Genomic DNA, 15,568 nt, shown 5'->3' on the forward strand with positions numbered 1-15,568 from the left:
TGGGCGGGGCCCCTCGGCCTCCGATTTGGTTGGCGGGGCCCCTCGGCCTCCGATTTGGTGTGTGCTCTGCCTGGGGCCACTGTGCTCTGCCTGGGGCCCCATATGCTGCCTGGGGCCCCTGTGCTCTGCCTGGGGCCCCATATGCTGCCTGGGGCCCCTGTGCTCTGCCTGGGGCCCCTGTGCTCTGCCTGGGGCCCCTGTGCTCTGCCTGGGGCCCCTGTGCTCTGCCTGGGGCCCCATGTTCTGCCTGGGGCCCCATGTTCTGCCTGGGGCCCCTGTGCTCTGCCCGGGGCCACTGTGCTCTGCGTGGGTGTAGGACACTGGTGACGTCACTTATCTCCGGACATTAGCTCCGGACAATAGCTCCAGACAATAGCTCCGGACAAAGCCACGGAAGTTGGCACAAATTGCAGGAAGTAGTATTCTAGGCGATTATATATTAGATATATATATATATATATATAATATATTTATATACTAGATGGTGGCCCGATTCTAACGCATCGGGTATTCTAGAATATGCATGTCCACGTAGTATATTGCCCAGTCACGTAGTATATTGCCCAGCCACGTAGTATATTGCCCAGCCACGTAGTATATTGCCCAGCCACGTAGTATATTGCCCAGCCACGTAGTATATTGCCAAGTCACGTAGTATATTGCCCAGCGACGTAATATATTGCCCAGCGACGTAGTATATTGCCCAGCGACGTAGTATATTGCCCAGCGACGTAGTATATATTGTTCAGCGCCGTAGTATATTGCCCAGTGACGTAGTATACAGCACTGAGCCACGTAGTATATTGCTCAGCGAAGTAGTATACAGCACAGAGCCACGTAGTATATTGCGTAGCCACATTTGTCACAGGTTAAAAAATAAAAAATAAATATATACTCACCTTTCCGAGGGCCCCTTGTAGTCCACGGCAGCTTCCGGTCCCAGGGTTGGTCTGAGCGCAGGACCTGTGATGACGTCGCGGTCACATGACCGTGACGTCACGTCAGGTCCTTTCCGCGCAGGACTTGTGATGACGTCGCGGTCACATGACCGTGACGTCATGGCAGGTCCTTCTGCCATACCATCTTTGCCACCGCAACCTGCAACGGAAGATGGCGGGCGGCGCGAGCGGCTCAGCGGACTACAGAGGGTGAGTATAGCAGGTTTTTTTTTTATTTTTATTATTTTTAACATTACATTTTGTACTATTGATGCCGCATAGGCGGCGTCAATAGTACAAAGTTGGGGACACACAGGGTTAATAGCGGCGGTAACGGAGTGCGTTACCCGCGGCATAACGCGGTCCGTTACCGCCGGCATTAACCCTGTGTGAGCGGTGACCGGAGGGGTGTATGCGGGCGCCGGGCAGTGAGTGCGGGGAGTAAGGAGCGGCCATTTTTTTCCGGACTGTGCGCATCGCTGATTGGTCGCGGCAGCCATGACAGGCAGCTGGCGAGACCAATCAGAGAACGAATAACCGCGATAGACAGACAAGACAGAAGGACAGACAGACTTAAATACCCTTAGACAATTATATAGTAGATATATATATATAATGTGGATATATATAATATATTTGTGAATGTATATATCTATATTAAGAATTCTGCTCTCAGTTTATATAATGCATTATTAGCAATTGTCTTATTTAACTCTCATCTTCCTTTTTATTTTTCTCTGAAATGCAGATCCAGAATTTCAGCTCAAACATATTAGTTTCTCCTGGGGAGTCAAGATATATCTTTTCATTAATGTTCACACCGTCCACATCTTCTGTTCATATAGACAGTAATATATTACTCATCACCAACGCCTCAAAGTTTCACCTCCCTATACGAGCGTACACAGGCTTTTTGGATGTGAGTATCCCGATATAATTGTACTTTTCTCTGTTTTTCTCAGCCCTATGCCGGGTTCACACATAGGCGAGCTGCTATCTGAGTACGGACCACTAGGCACAGACTAGTTAAGGGTCTCCTAACCCAAACTTGTCCACCTCACATATCCCTATGAGATTATTGAGTTCGGATCAGGAGACCCATGGACAGTCAGTAAACTACGGACAATATATTAAATAAACCCAGCACTCATGTGATCAAACTGAATTTAATATGATTCACTGTAGTGCAAAGTGTTTTGGTCTTGACCTCCGACCTTCATCAGTTACAGCGTATATGAGTACAGACTCGCTTCTGGGAGTCAGTAGATCACAAAACTATAGCTACCTCGGAGTTGCTATTAGGAACAGAGTAGAATGACGTAGAAAGGTTGGCCTCTGCAGAGAAACGTGCAGCATGCCGCTGTGGCAGTCATGGACGCGGTGTCCTCCACTAGCGGTGTATACTGTGTAATATCCACTGTGTGGGATCTCATTTATGTATTGAGTGGGTTGGAGAAAATTGAGGGTATTTTCAGACAACTTGGTCCTACTGTTATGTATGCTGTTAAACACTGAATTTAGGGAACGTGAGCATCCAGTCAGAAACTATTTATTGACATGGTCCATATATTACAATTATTTACCAGTTATGATTTGTTTCTGCAAATATGGAAAGTCATAGGACAAAGAGTATATATATTTATAAATGTTTACATAACACATTTTTTTGTACTATAAAATGTTTTACTTTTTATATCTTATAGTATTTTGTTTTACCGCCTAAACCAGAAGAACGGTTTCTAGAATTTGGTATCCTAAGTGCAACAGAATCTAGAAGTCTTCTCATAGTGCTAATAAATAATAACCCCATAGAGGTAAGATATCAGTTACATTGTCAGTTCATTCTGCTCAAGTTGTATTGGTGTGGAAATCTTTACTTTTATAATGGATGTAATGACCCAGACATTGAGTACAAATGTGAAAATAAGTATCGTTTTTGCTGCCAGTGTTGATTAGGAATAGTTATTTCAGGGTTTAGCGCCAACCTTCTTTATATATGTTAAGTTAGGTAGCCACTAGTGATGAGCGAATATACTCGGTACTCGAGATTTCTCGAGCACGCTCGGGTGTCCTCCGAGTATTTTTTAGTGCTCGGAGATTTAGTTTCTTTCTCGCTTCAATGGGGGACACAGGTAACCATGGGTGTATGCTGCTGTCACTAGGAGGCTGACACTATGCAAATAAAGAAGAAGTAACTCCTCCCCGGCAGTATACACCCTCCGACAGGCACCAGGCAACTCAGTTTTTGCTTAGTGTCTGTAGGAGGCGGACCTGGATCTAACACCAGATCCGCATTTCTTTTACAGGGATTTATTGTTTATCATTTCCCCTTTCTTTTTCAGACTCTTTCTTCAGGGTAACAGGGTGCAGTTTTCTCACCCTGTTTTCCCCACTTTGAGCGACCGAGAGAGCAGTGTGGTATCACCCACATCGCAACCTCTCGGACCCGCTGGGCAGGACTTTGTCCCGTCACCCATTCGGGTGTTCAGGGTGACCCTTTCTTCGGTGGCCAGTCCTGCCCGTTTCCCCTCCTCATCCCTCTCCTCGGAGAGGGCTGAGAGGAAGACGGCGGTCACATCCAGTGACCCTCTCCCCCTGATTAGGGGTCGAAGCCGTCTTCTGCGCCGGAGAGTCGTGGCGCGGGAAGGAGGACTACTTCCAGGACCCTCTCTCTCTACCAGGGATCCTGATGGTTCCTCATCTGCAGGTAGGGATCCTTCAATCAACAAACGACTAAGGACCCCTCGGACAGACAAATCGAGGCGCTCGCAAAATCGGCATTTGAGGCCTCCGGAGCCTCCCTTTGCCCTAGTTTCGCCTCCTCATGGGTAGCCAAGGCTGTATCAGCCTGAGCCAAGACTCTGCGCAGGGGCATTTTGGCCTCTGCTCCTGCTGAAGAACTGTCTGAATTAGCGGATCAGATTTCGCTGGCAGGAAAATACCTCATGAATGCCTCCCTTGATGCAGCGGCCTGCTCTACCAGGGCTAACGGCAACATTGTCGCCATTCGCCGGATTCTTTGGCTAAAGGCATGGAACGCTGACCCCGCATCTAAGAAATCGCTCACTGGTCTGCCCTTCCAGGGCTCCAGACTCTTCAGCTTGCAGCTAGATCAATTGATCTCGGACGCTACTGGCGGTAAGAGTACCTCCTTACCCCAGTCCAAGCCGAAACGTTCCTTCAACAGGAGGGGTCCCCAGTCCTTTCGTCCCTTTCGGTCTTTTGCCTCTTCAGGAAACCCCGTCCAGGACCGTTCCTCCTCACAAGGGGACCGAAGAAAACCTTCTTTCAGGCCTGCGCCAGGCTGGAGAGCCAAGAGCCACCCCGCAAAACCATCGGGATCTCGGGGCCACAGGTTTTCTAATAAATGACGGGTCGCCCCCACCTGGAACTCTTTCCAGGGTGGGAGGCCGCTTCTTCTATTCTCAGAGGTTTGGCTTTCAGTAGTCGACGACGCCTGGGTCAGGGAGATTGTCACGTCAGGCTACAAAATAGAGTTTTCTTCGCCCCCAGGAAGACGTTTCATGCTCTCTCGTCCTCCTAAACAGCCCTCTCATCTCCCAGGGCTTCTCCAGGCCGTCGATTCGCTCCTCGCCTCGGTAGTCGTAGTGCCGGTGCCTTTTCGCCAGCGGTTTTCCGGGTTTTATTCAAACCTGTTCGTGGTTCCAAAAAAGGACGGCTCTCTCCGTCCGATTCTGGATCTCAAGCGATTGAACCCTGCCACCTTTGGATTCGACACTTCAAAATGGAATCTCTGCGCTCGGTGATCGCGTCCATGGAGCCGGGAGAGTTTCTGTGCTCAGTGGACATTCGGGATGCATACCTTCACATTCTGATTTGCGTGCAGCATCAGAGGTTCCTCCGATTCGCGATCAGGGAGCATCATTACCAGTTCACTGCTCTCCCCTTCGGGCTGGCATCTGCTCCCAGGGTCTTTACGAAGTTCATGGCAGCTGTCATGGCCATTCTGCGTTCAAAAGGGATTCTGGTAATCCCATACCTCGACGACCTCTTGATCAAGGGCTCATCCCAGCGGGATTGCAGCCAGAGCCTCCAGCTTACTCTGGACACCCTAGTTCGCCTAGGCTGGTTGATCAACTACCAGAAGTCTTCCTTGATTCCAACCCAGCGGCTGGAGTTCTTAGGCATGGAATTCGATACCTTTCGGGCTCAGGTCTTCCTTCCCAAGGAGAAGTTTCTTTCTCTTCGTCGGGGTGTCAGAGCGCTAAAGGGTCTGAGTCCTCTGTCCCTTCGTCTAGCCATGAGAGTTCTGGGGAGAATGGTCGCTTCTATGGAAGCGGTCCCCTATGCTCAGTTCCACTCTCGTCCCCTCCAGCTGGCTCTTCTGTCAGCCTGGGACAGGAATCCGCTTTCCCTGGACCGTCTCTCACTTGGTGGACGCTGTCCACCTCCATTCTGCGCGGGAGGTAATTTCTCCCTCCCCACTGGCAGGTGATTACCACCGACGCCAGTCTCCAGGGTTGGGGAGCGGTCTTTCTCCACCTCACAGCCCAGGGCCGCTGGACTGCTCAAGAGACGTGCCTCTCGATCAACCTCTTGGAAATCAGAGCCATCTTCCTAGCCCTCATCCGCTGGGAGTCCCTCCTCTCGGGAAAGCCGGTCCGCATTCAGTCGGACAACGCCACGGCCGTGGCATACATAAACCACCAAGAGGGGACTCGCAGCAGTCAAGTCATGGCAGAAATAGCAAAAATTCTCCGCTGGGCGGAGGGTCTCGTTCCCTCTCTGTCAGCCGTCCACATCCCAGGAGTGGACAATTGGGAGGCCGACTTTCTAAGTCGCCAGGGCATCGTGGCGGGCGAGTGGTCTCTTCTTCCAGCAATCTTCAGCCAGATTTGCCAGAGGTGGGGCGTTCCAGACGTCGACTTGATGGACTCCCGGGCAAACCACAAGGTTCCCCAGTACGTCTCCAGGTCTCGGGACCCGATGGCCGTCGGATACGACGCTCTCGTGATCTCTTGGGCCCAGTTCCGGATGCCCTATCTGTTCCCGCCTCTCCCTCTGATCCCAAGGGTCATAAAGAAGATCAAGTCGGAAGGGGTCCTCGTACTCTTGGTAGCTCCAGATTGGCCTCGCAGAGCCTGGTACGCGGAGCTGATGAACATGTTATCGGACGTTCCGTGGAGACTTCCGGATCTTCCGGACCTTCTTTCACAGGGGCCTCTCTCCCACCTGAATTCTCGGTCACTGAATTTAACGGTATGGCCGTTGAGGCCGCGGTCCTGAAGAACGTGGGTTTTTCTCATAGCGTCATCCAGACTGTGATAAGAGCGAGAAAACCAACCTCCTCGCGTGTCTACCACAGATGTTGGAAGGCCTTTTTCCGATGGTGTCGGGATAACAGTCTGTTTCCTATGACCTTTTCCCTTCCTTCCCTTCTCAGCTTTCTTCAAACGGGCCTAGATTCGGGTCTTTCCCTTAGCACCTTGAAGGGTCAGATCTCCGCTCTATCAATTCTTTTTCAAAGAGACCTGGCTTCCCTGCCTCAGGCGAGGACCTTCATCCAGGGAGTCGCTCATATAGCTCCCCCTTACCGTTCTCCTGTTGAGCCTTGGGATCTCAACCTCGTCTTAGACGCCCGACAGAGGGCGCCCTTTGAACCGCTTCAGGACGTTTCATTCTCACTTCTATCCTGGAAGGTAGCCTTTTTGGTCGCCATCACCTCCATTAGAAGGGTTTCAGAGCTGGCGACATTATCCTGTCGTTCTCCCTTTCTAGTCCTGCATCAGGACAAGGTGGTTCTTCGTCCGGTTCCTTCCTTCTTACCGAAGGTTGTCTCATCTTTTCATATCAACGAGGACATTGTCCTCCCGTCCTTCTGCCCTTCTACGGTTCATCCATTGGAGAAATCCCTTCACAAGCTGGATGTGGTCAGGGCTATCCAGATTTACATCGCCAGAACTGCCTCTTTTCGTCAGGCCGATCCTCTGTTCGTCGTCTCGGATGGGCGTCGAAAGGGTCTTCCTGCCTCCAAGTCCATGATTGCTCGTTGGATCCGTTCGGCGGTTCTGGAGGCATACCGCGTCAAAGACAAACAGCCTCCTTCGGGGGTGAAGGCTCCCTCTACCCGGGCAGTGGGAGCTTCCTGGGCAGTTCGTCACCAAGCTTCGGCCTCGCAGGTTTGCAAGGCTGCTACGTGGTCATCCATGCACACCTTTGTCAAATTCTACGGGGTGCATACTCAGGCTTCCGCGGACGCGAGCCTGGGTAGGAGGATACTGCAGGCGGCGGTTTCTCACCGGCCGACCTAGCTCCTCTTTTTCTGCACAATACCCGCCCTAGGGACTGCTTTTGGACGTCCCATGGTTACCTGTGTCCCCCAATGAAGCGAGAAAGAAAGAGGGATTTTTGGTTCTTACTGTAAAATCTTTCTTGGAGCCTTCATTGGGGGACACAGCACCCTCCCTTGAAGTTGTACCGTGTTGGCTAACGTGCCGTTGTTGTGGGTTGGTACATAGGTTGAGTGTTATATTACCTGTTCCTACTACTGCTTTTGCACCAACTGAGTTGCCTGGTGCCTGTCGGAGGGTGTATACTGCCGGGGAGGAGTTACTTCTTCTTTATTTGCATAGTGTCAGCCTCCTAGTGACAGCAGCATACACCCATGGTTACCTGTGTCCCCCAATGAAGGCTCCAAGAAAGAGATTTTACGGTAAGAACCAAAAAACCCTCTTTTCATCTCCGCAGCTGAATGATTTACATCTGTTAGCCAGCATAAGTACATGTGGGGGTTCCCTAGCAACCAGGCAACCCCCACATGTACTTATGCTGGCTAACAGATGTAAATCTTTCAGCAGAGGTGACAAAAACTAAATCTCCGAGCACTAACAAATACTCGGAGGACACCCGAGCATGCTCGAGAAATCTTGAGTAACGAGTATATTCGCTCATCACTAGTAGCCACCCCAAATTTCATGTAAGTGGGCACCCATAATGGTGTGACGTGGGTGTTCCAACCACTGGGACCCCTACTAATTCCCAGATGCACTGTGATGGGAAACCCTCTGAGAGAGGCTTTTAACTAGGGTTCCGTCTCATCATTCCTTGTATCAGTGGTGGTCTTGGACAGTTGCATTCCCAACTGATCAAGAAATGGTAAATTATTGCATCAGAATACAATTGGTTTTAGTGATGGAGCTCCCTTAAACAGTAGAGCTCTTAAGAATGAGTTTATCGGAATATTGTGATAGGAATGCCCTCCTTACTATTAAACAGTTGCATATTTGCTCTTTATAGTTGGCCATTAAAAACTGGCATGTAATTGGAGACAGCCTTGCCATAGAACTTCTAGTAACAGAAAAAGGAAACAGGAGCAGTATAATAGCAAGCCTTCCAGTGATTGAAAATTCCACTGCATCTGACCTCACTTCAGTAAGTAATCTTTATTTTTTCCATTTTCAGTGCATTGATTTTTTGTTCAAATAAAAAGATATACATGTGTATTTTTATTTTACAAAAAACTTACAATTTGATGTAAGTGGTTTTATTTTTTTTGCCAGTAGTAACCTTATGTTTTTGTTTTTCAGGTTATATTAACTTCAGGTTATTATGCAGTGTTTCGTGTGACATTGACAGCAAAAGAACTTGAAGGATTTTATGATGGAGGCATCCAGATAACCACAGATTATGAGGTATTACAATACAGCTTCTTACATAACTTATTGTTTATTGGCGTGGATTCTATTAATGTTGGGTCAGTTGGTATCTGTAGTATGATGGATCCTTCACTGTTTTGTGGCTTCTAATATAAACAGAAGTTGCAAAGTTTTGAATAGAAGCCTGCTTATGGTGCAATTCATAAAATGATTTAAAATAAAAAAAGACCTTTCATGCATACTTGTCAGGTATCACAACCTAGTCCCATTAAAATGAGTGGAGCCGAGTTGCAATGCCTGGACAACCCATGGTCAGGTGTGGCACTGCTATGAAAGAAAGCAGCCAGGTTGTTCTAACCCTGGCCAACCACTTTAAAGAGGACATTGTCACTTAATACAAAAAAAATTGCTAAATACCTTGCAAAAATCGCTGACCTCTTGATTCTGCCACTCTTTTCTGTTTTGCGATTCATCACTCCATTGCAGAGATATTCACATCTATTTCTTTTTGAGTGCACTATGTGAAATCTCTGCTTTGCAGTATGACTGGTTGTTTCTTCGGTCTTTGGGGGCCATGTGCTGTCACCTCTCCCAGACACTGCCAATCACAGCTTGGCAGTTTCTGAGATTGATAGACTGGTAGATCAGCTGCTGAACTGTGCGTGGAGAAGACTGTGAAGAAATGCCCAGTCCAGCAGAAATTTCACATAGTGCGCTTCAGAAGAAACAAATGTGAATATCTCTGCAATGGACCAACCCAGCATAACCGGGAAAAGAGCAGAAGAATCAGTGGAGCTGAGAGATAATTTACAAGGTACTTAAGTCTGTTTTTCTTTTTTCTTTCTTTTTTTTTATTCTAAGCAAGTGACAGATCCCCCAAAATCTTAATTTCTAATGTTAGACTATATGTAACTTCTCTTTTTTGTCTCCGATTTTTACCTTACCTTTCATAAAATCCTTTTTGACATGACTATTTACAATACCAGTTGAAAGGCCATTGTATTTGGGGAATAACATTTATAGTTCTGCCAATTCTATCTGTTGTCTTTCATAGATACTGACGGTCCCTGTGAAAGCTGTTATTGCTGTGGGGTCGTTAACCTGCTCTCCAAATTACATTGCTCTTCCACCTTCCTTTCCGGTGAGAGGCACACTAATACTTTTAACAGGCAGAACAAAAAACAACCGTAGAAGTAGCCAATTTTATTTCTCTCCGTTCTTATTTTTGCAGGGAAAATTAGTACATCAGAGTTTGAATATTATGAGTTCCTTCTCACAGAAGGTGAAATTACAGCAAATACGCTCCTTATCGGAGGACATCAGATTTTTTTATAAGCGTTTGAGGAGCAATAAAGATGAATTAGAGCCTGGGAAAAAATCAAAGGTATAACTTTACAAATACATAGACTGTAATTTTATAAGATATTCCACTTTAATGCTTCATACCACCTAAAGGAAGATGCATCTTGCACTTTCTCTATGTTCGTATTTGTTAAAATATAATTTGAATAGAAATAGTAAAATGAATTTAATCCTAATATTTTGGAAATTGCATGAAAAGTAAAATCTATACATACAAACTGTAGTAGAAACCACAATATAGGCTAGTAATAAGTGTTCATGGTTACAATAATAGCCCTATTACATAGAAGAATGAGCTGTAGGTAAAGATTTTTTTCCTTGATTTGCAGATAGCCAATATTTATTTTGATGCTGCTTTAAGCTGTGGTGACCACTGTTATGTTGGACTTCCGTTTTTAACAAAAAGTAAGTCATATTTGTGGGATGGGTAGATGTTGCTTCTATTCTATTTTAGCACTTTAGTTGCACGTTAAGTCTCATTTGCCATTACGCTAGAGGGCTTTGACTCTGTTATTAGGGGTAAAATATGATTTTTCATACTGTTTAGCGAGATAAATGTTTAACCCTGCTGTTGTCTTCGGTCAAAAATGACCGATTTTGAACTTTAAGATTTTGAAAAAAATTCAAGATGCGGTTCTGAAACTTGTGGTTGATTGACTTTTCCTCATTTGAGGGGGTTCTTACTATGCGTATTTTTATATATATTTTTTTATGTTTACTTTTTGCTCCACAATTTTTTAAACACTTGTACTCTTCGGTCAAAAATGACTGATAGCCTTTTATAGTGATCTCCAGCCATTTTATGAGTAAAATAAAGGAGCTATAATCTCATTTTGGACTATATATTACATCTACTACTATTTATCAATTTATTTAGGTCCTTTTGGTCCATGCAGATTTACACATACATTTATTGTTATTACCGTATTTTCCGGCGTATAAGACGACTTTTTAACCCCTAAAAATTGTCCCAAAAGTCGGGGGTCGTCTTATACGCCGGGTACGGCGTGTGCAGGGAGCGATCCTGGATGTTTCCAGGGTCTGAAGGAGAGGAGACTCTCCTTCAGGCCCTGAGATCCATATTCATGTTAAAAATAAAGAATAAAAATAAAAAATATGTATATACTCACCCTTCCGAGAAGCCTAGCTCTCACTGGTGTAAGCGTCTGCCTCCGTTCCTAAGAATTGCAGAGCGTGAAGGACCTTCGATGACGTCACGGTCAGGTGACTGGTCACATGAGCGGTCACGGACCAATCACAGGCCAGTCACCTGACCGTGACGTCATCGAGGGTCCTTCATGCTCTGCAATTCTTAGGAACGGAGGCAGACGCTTACACCGGTGAGAGCCAGGCTTCTCGGAATGGTGAGTATATACATATTTTTTATTTTTATTCTTTATTTTTAACATGAATATGGATCCCAGGGCCTGAAGGAGAGTCTCCTCTCCTTCAGACCCTGGGAACCACACGCTGTATAAGATGACTGGGCGTATAAGATGACCCCCGTCTTATACAGCGGGCATATCCCAAATTCCATATTTTATATGGAAAAGTTGGGGGTCGTCTTATACGCCCAGTCGTCTTATACACCAGAAAATGCGGTAGTTATAGTTTACAGTTGGATGAATCATTATTTTTGTATGTGCAAATATGCAATATGCATAAATATTCCAATAAAGCCATGTTAAATGTTTTGACAAAAAAAAAATAAAAAGTACGTTTTTCTTTCCATTTTTCATTTGTTTATAAACAACCAGGTTCACATACAATATAATACTGCAAAAATTATTCAATTAAAACACTTAAATTAGCTACAAATCAAGACTTTATTAGGTCCGGTCAAAAATGACTAGAAGATAACAAGTGTATAGTGGTAACCAGGAGAATAGCAGGGTTAATGGATGTTCTACAGTCACTAGGTTAAAGGGAAATCAAACTGGCTTGTTTAACGCCAGCGTCCTTGCATGGTCCCTCTCCCGCAGACTCACCGTCTGCGGCTTCTCCTCCTGCCACGGTTTCCTGCTCCCTGTGCATGTCACGCAGGTCTCCGGCAGCGTGCTTAGGGTGTGTGCTCCCTGCTTCTTAAAGTGGCAGCGTTCACTCCTGGAAGTAGCTAGGATGCATCAAATATTTAAGGCACTCTCCCCTGTAAGGAGGTGCCCAAGCAACAATTAGGGTTTAGTTAGTCTGCAAGCTGCTAAGCCCATTGTCAGGTCTCTGTTCCTGTACCTTTGTGAATATATTGTTGCACAGCTGAAAAGGGGTGCACAAGTGGGAGCCGAACCCGTGAATAATATAAATATATAACTTGGCACTCAACTGTTGTTTAATTTGAAGATTTTTAATGCAGTCCAGCAAAAATTAACAACGTTTCGGTCCTCACCGGACCTTCATCAGGAACTGTGATACATGATCAAAGGGTGTATAATTAAGTGCAGCTCAAGCCTAATTCCACCATCAGAGGCTGTAGCGAAAACCTGATGGCCGCTTAACCACACCCATCCAGGGTAAGCCATGGCCCATGGTGCAGTAGGTCCACGATCCACCAGTGTGAGGCCACGTGCACACGTTGCGGAAAGTGGTGCGGACTGATTTTGGTAAATCTGCAAGTAAACCGCACTGTGGAATTACCGCAGATTTACCGCAATTTTTTTGCAGATTTTGTGTGGATTCCACCTGCGGTTTTACACCTGCGGATTCCTATTATGGAGCAGGTGTAAACCGCTGCGGAATCTGCACAAAGAATTGATATGCTGCGGAATAAACAACGGTACGTTTCCGCGCGTTTTTTTCCACAACATGTGCACTGCGGATTTTGTTTTCCATGGGTTTACATGGTACTGTAAGCTCAGGGAAAACTGCTGCGAATCCGCAGCGGCCAATCCGCGTGCACTTACCCTTACAGTTTGCAAATTATTTACTTAGTGCATATATATGACTTAGTTCCTAAAGGGAACCTGCCACCCCCAAAATCGACGGTGAGCTAAGCCCACCGACATCAGGGGCTTATCTACAGCATTCTGGAATGCTGTAGATAAGCCCCCATTGTATCCTGAAAGATGAGAAAAAAAAGGTTATATTATACTCACCTGGGGGGGGGGTCTGATCCGATGGGCATCTCGGTCTGGTCCGGGGCCTCCCATCTTCATAGGATGACGTCCTCTTCTGGTCTTCACACTGCAGCTCCTGGCGCAGGTGTACTTTGTCTGCACTGTTGAGAACAGAGCAAAGTACTGCAGTGCGCAGGCGCCGGGAAAGGTCAGAGAGGCCCTGCGCACTGCAGTACTTTGCTCTGCCCTCAACAGGGCAGACAAAGTACGCCTGCGCCGGAGCCGCAGCGTGAAGACAAGAAGAGGATGTCATCTGATGAAGATAGGAGGTGCCGGACCGCACCGCGACGCCCATCGTACCGGGACTGCCCCTGGGTGAGTATAATCTACCGTATATACTCGAGTATAAGCCGAGATTATCAGCCCAAATTTTTGGGCTGAAAGTGCCCCTCTCGGCTTATACTCGAGTCATGGAGGGCGGCGGGTGAGGGGGAGAGAGGCTGTCACATACTCACCTACTCCTGGCGTTCCTGACGTGGTCCCGCATGTCCCACGGTCTTCGGGTGCTGCAGCTCTTCCTCTGTTCAGCGGTCACATGGTACCGCTCATTAAAGTAATGAATATGGACTCCACCCCCATAGGGCTGGAGCCGCATATTCATTCCTTGTAATGAGCGGTACTAGTGACCGCTGACAGAGTTAGAAGCTGCCGTGCCCGGAGACCATCTGTCCGGGAGATGGAGCCAGGGACCGCGCCGGAGCAGGTAAGTATTTCATATTTACCTTTCCTCATTCCACACGCTGGGCGCCGCTCTGTCTTCCCGTCCTCTTGCTGTGACTGTTGAGATCAGAGGGCGTGATGATGTACTAGTGTGTGCGCCGCCCTCTGCCTGAACAGTCAGTGCGGAGAGACGGGACGCCGAGGAGCAGCGGGTAGCAAGAGAGGCGAGTATGTCACTTTTTTTTTTTTTTTATTACAGCAGCAGCATTAAATGTGGCACAGTTTTATTTGGAGCATCTATGGGGCAATAATGAATTGTATGGAGCATCTATGGGGCAATAATGAATTGTATGGCACATTATATGGAGCATCTATGGGGCAATAATGAATTGTATGGAGCATCTATGGGGCAATAATGAATTGTATGGAGCATCTATGGGGCAATAATGAATTGTATGGAGCATCTATGGGGCAATAATGAATTGTATGGAGCATCTATGGGGCAATAATGAATTGTATGGAGCATCTATGGGGCAATAATGAATTGTATGGCACATTATATGGAGCATCTATGGGGCAATAATGAATTGTATGGAGCATCTATGGGGCAATAATGAATTGTATGGAGCATCTATGGGGCAATAATGAATTGTATGGAGCATCTATGGGGCAATAATGAATTGTATGGCACATTATATGGAGCATCTATGGGGCAATAATGAATTGTATGGAGCATCTATGGGGCAATAATGAATTGTATGGAGCATCTATGGGGCAATAATGAATTGTATGGAGCATCTATGGGGCAATAATGAATTGTATGGAGCATCTATGGGGCAATAATGAATTGTATGGAGCATCTATGGGGCAATAATGAATTGTATGGCACATTATATGGAGCATCTATGGGGCAATAATGAATTGTATGGAGCATCTATGGGGCAATAATGAATTGTATGGAGCATCTATGGGGCAATAATGAATTGTATGGAGCATCTATGGGGCAATAATGAATTGTATGGCGCATTTATATATCTATTTTTATTTTTGAAATTTACCGCTGGCTGCTGCATTTTCCACCCTAGGCTTATACTCGAGTCAATAAGTTTTCCCAGTTTTTTGTGGCAAAATTAGGGGGGTCGGCTTATACTCGGGTCGGCTTATACTCGAGTATATACGGTAACCTCTTTTTCTCATCTTTCAGGTTACATCGGGGGCTTATCTAGAGCATTCCAGAATGCTGTAGATAAGCCCCTGATGCTGTGGCCTTACCTCACCCTCGATTTTGGGGGTGACAGATTCCCTTTAACTACAAGTGGAGTATAATTACCTTGCTCAAAATATTCCTTCTAAAAAAAAAATTTACCGCACTTTTCGCTATACATAACCAAAAATATAGTCATACTTATGCTTGGTAGCTAGTGCCATTTTTGATGTGTATTTTCTGATTTCCTAACATACACACAAATCTTTGTGGCATTCACATAACATTAAAAACCTTGGGGTGCCTACTATTGAGGACATCCAGGACTTTACATATTCTTTAATTTCTGTTTCTGACATGGCCTAGGAAGTTTGCATCACAGTCCTTCTTAACATAATTCATTCATCTAGATCACTTGTGTAAAACAACATTGGAATAATGTGTAACAGATATTCTAATGATTTTGTCCACAGATGAGGTGAAGACTCAACACCACGTAACAATGCAAGAGGATGTTTGGGATTTAGATTGGGAAAATTATGAAAATCTTTATAAGAAGTGGTCTGAAATCCGTACACCTTTTAATACGTAAGTACCTGTAAAAGCTCCTTTACATTGTTTTCCTCTGAAAATTATAAATTAACCCCATAGTGACGGAGCCAAATTTTTGAAATCTGA

General features: G+C 46.0%; 1 protein-coding gene across 3 annotated transcripts in view; it reads left to right on the forward strand.

Annotated features, from left to right (window-relative positions):
• The window catches only part of TMEM131 (transmembrane protein 131), a 244,873-nt gene that overhangs the window by 177,205 nt on the left and 52,100 nt on the right, over positions 1-15,568 (forward strand). For all 3 annotated transcript variants that reach the window (XM_077296863.1, XM_077296865.1, XM_077296864.1), the window contains exons 15-22: positions 1,687-1,857; positions 2,642-2,752; positions 8,196-8,330; positions 8,486-8,590; positions 9,609-9,695; positions 9,786-9,938; positions 10,246-10,321; positions 15,364-15,478. In XM_077296863.1, coding sequence (XP_077152978.1) covers positions 1,687-1,857; positions 2,642-2,752; positions 8,196-8,330; positions 8,486-8,590; positions 9,609-9,695; positions 9,786-9,938; positions 10,246-10,321; positions 15,364-15,478 — 953 coding nt within the window. The remainder of the gene's footprint in view (positions 1-1,686; positions 1,858-2,641; positions 2,753-8,195; positions 8,331-8,485; positions 8,591-9,608; positions 9,696-9,785; positions 9,939-10,245; positions 10,322-15,363; positions 15,479-15,568) is intronic.

The sequence above is a fragment of the Ranitomeya variabilis genome, chromosome 3 (assembly GCF_051348905.1).
Source record: "Ranitomeya variabilis isolate aRanVar5 chromosome 3, aRanVar5.hap1, whole genome shotgun sequence".
NCBI classification, from domain to species: domain Eukaryota; kingdom Metazoa; phylum Chordata; class Amphibia; order Anura; family Dendrobatidae; genus Ranitomeya; species Ranitomeya variabilis.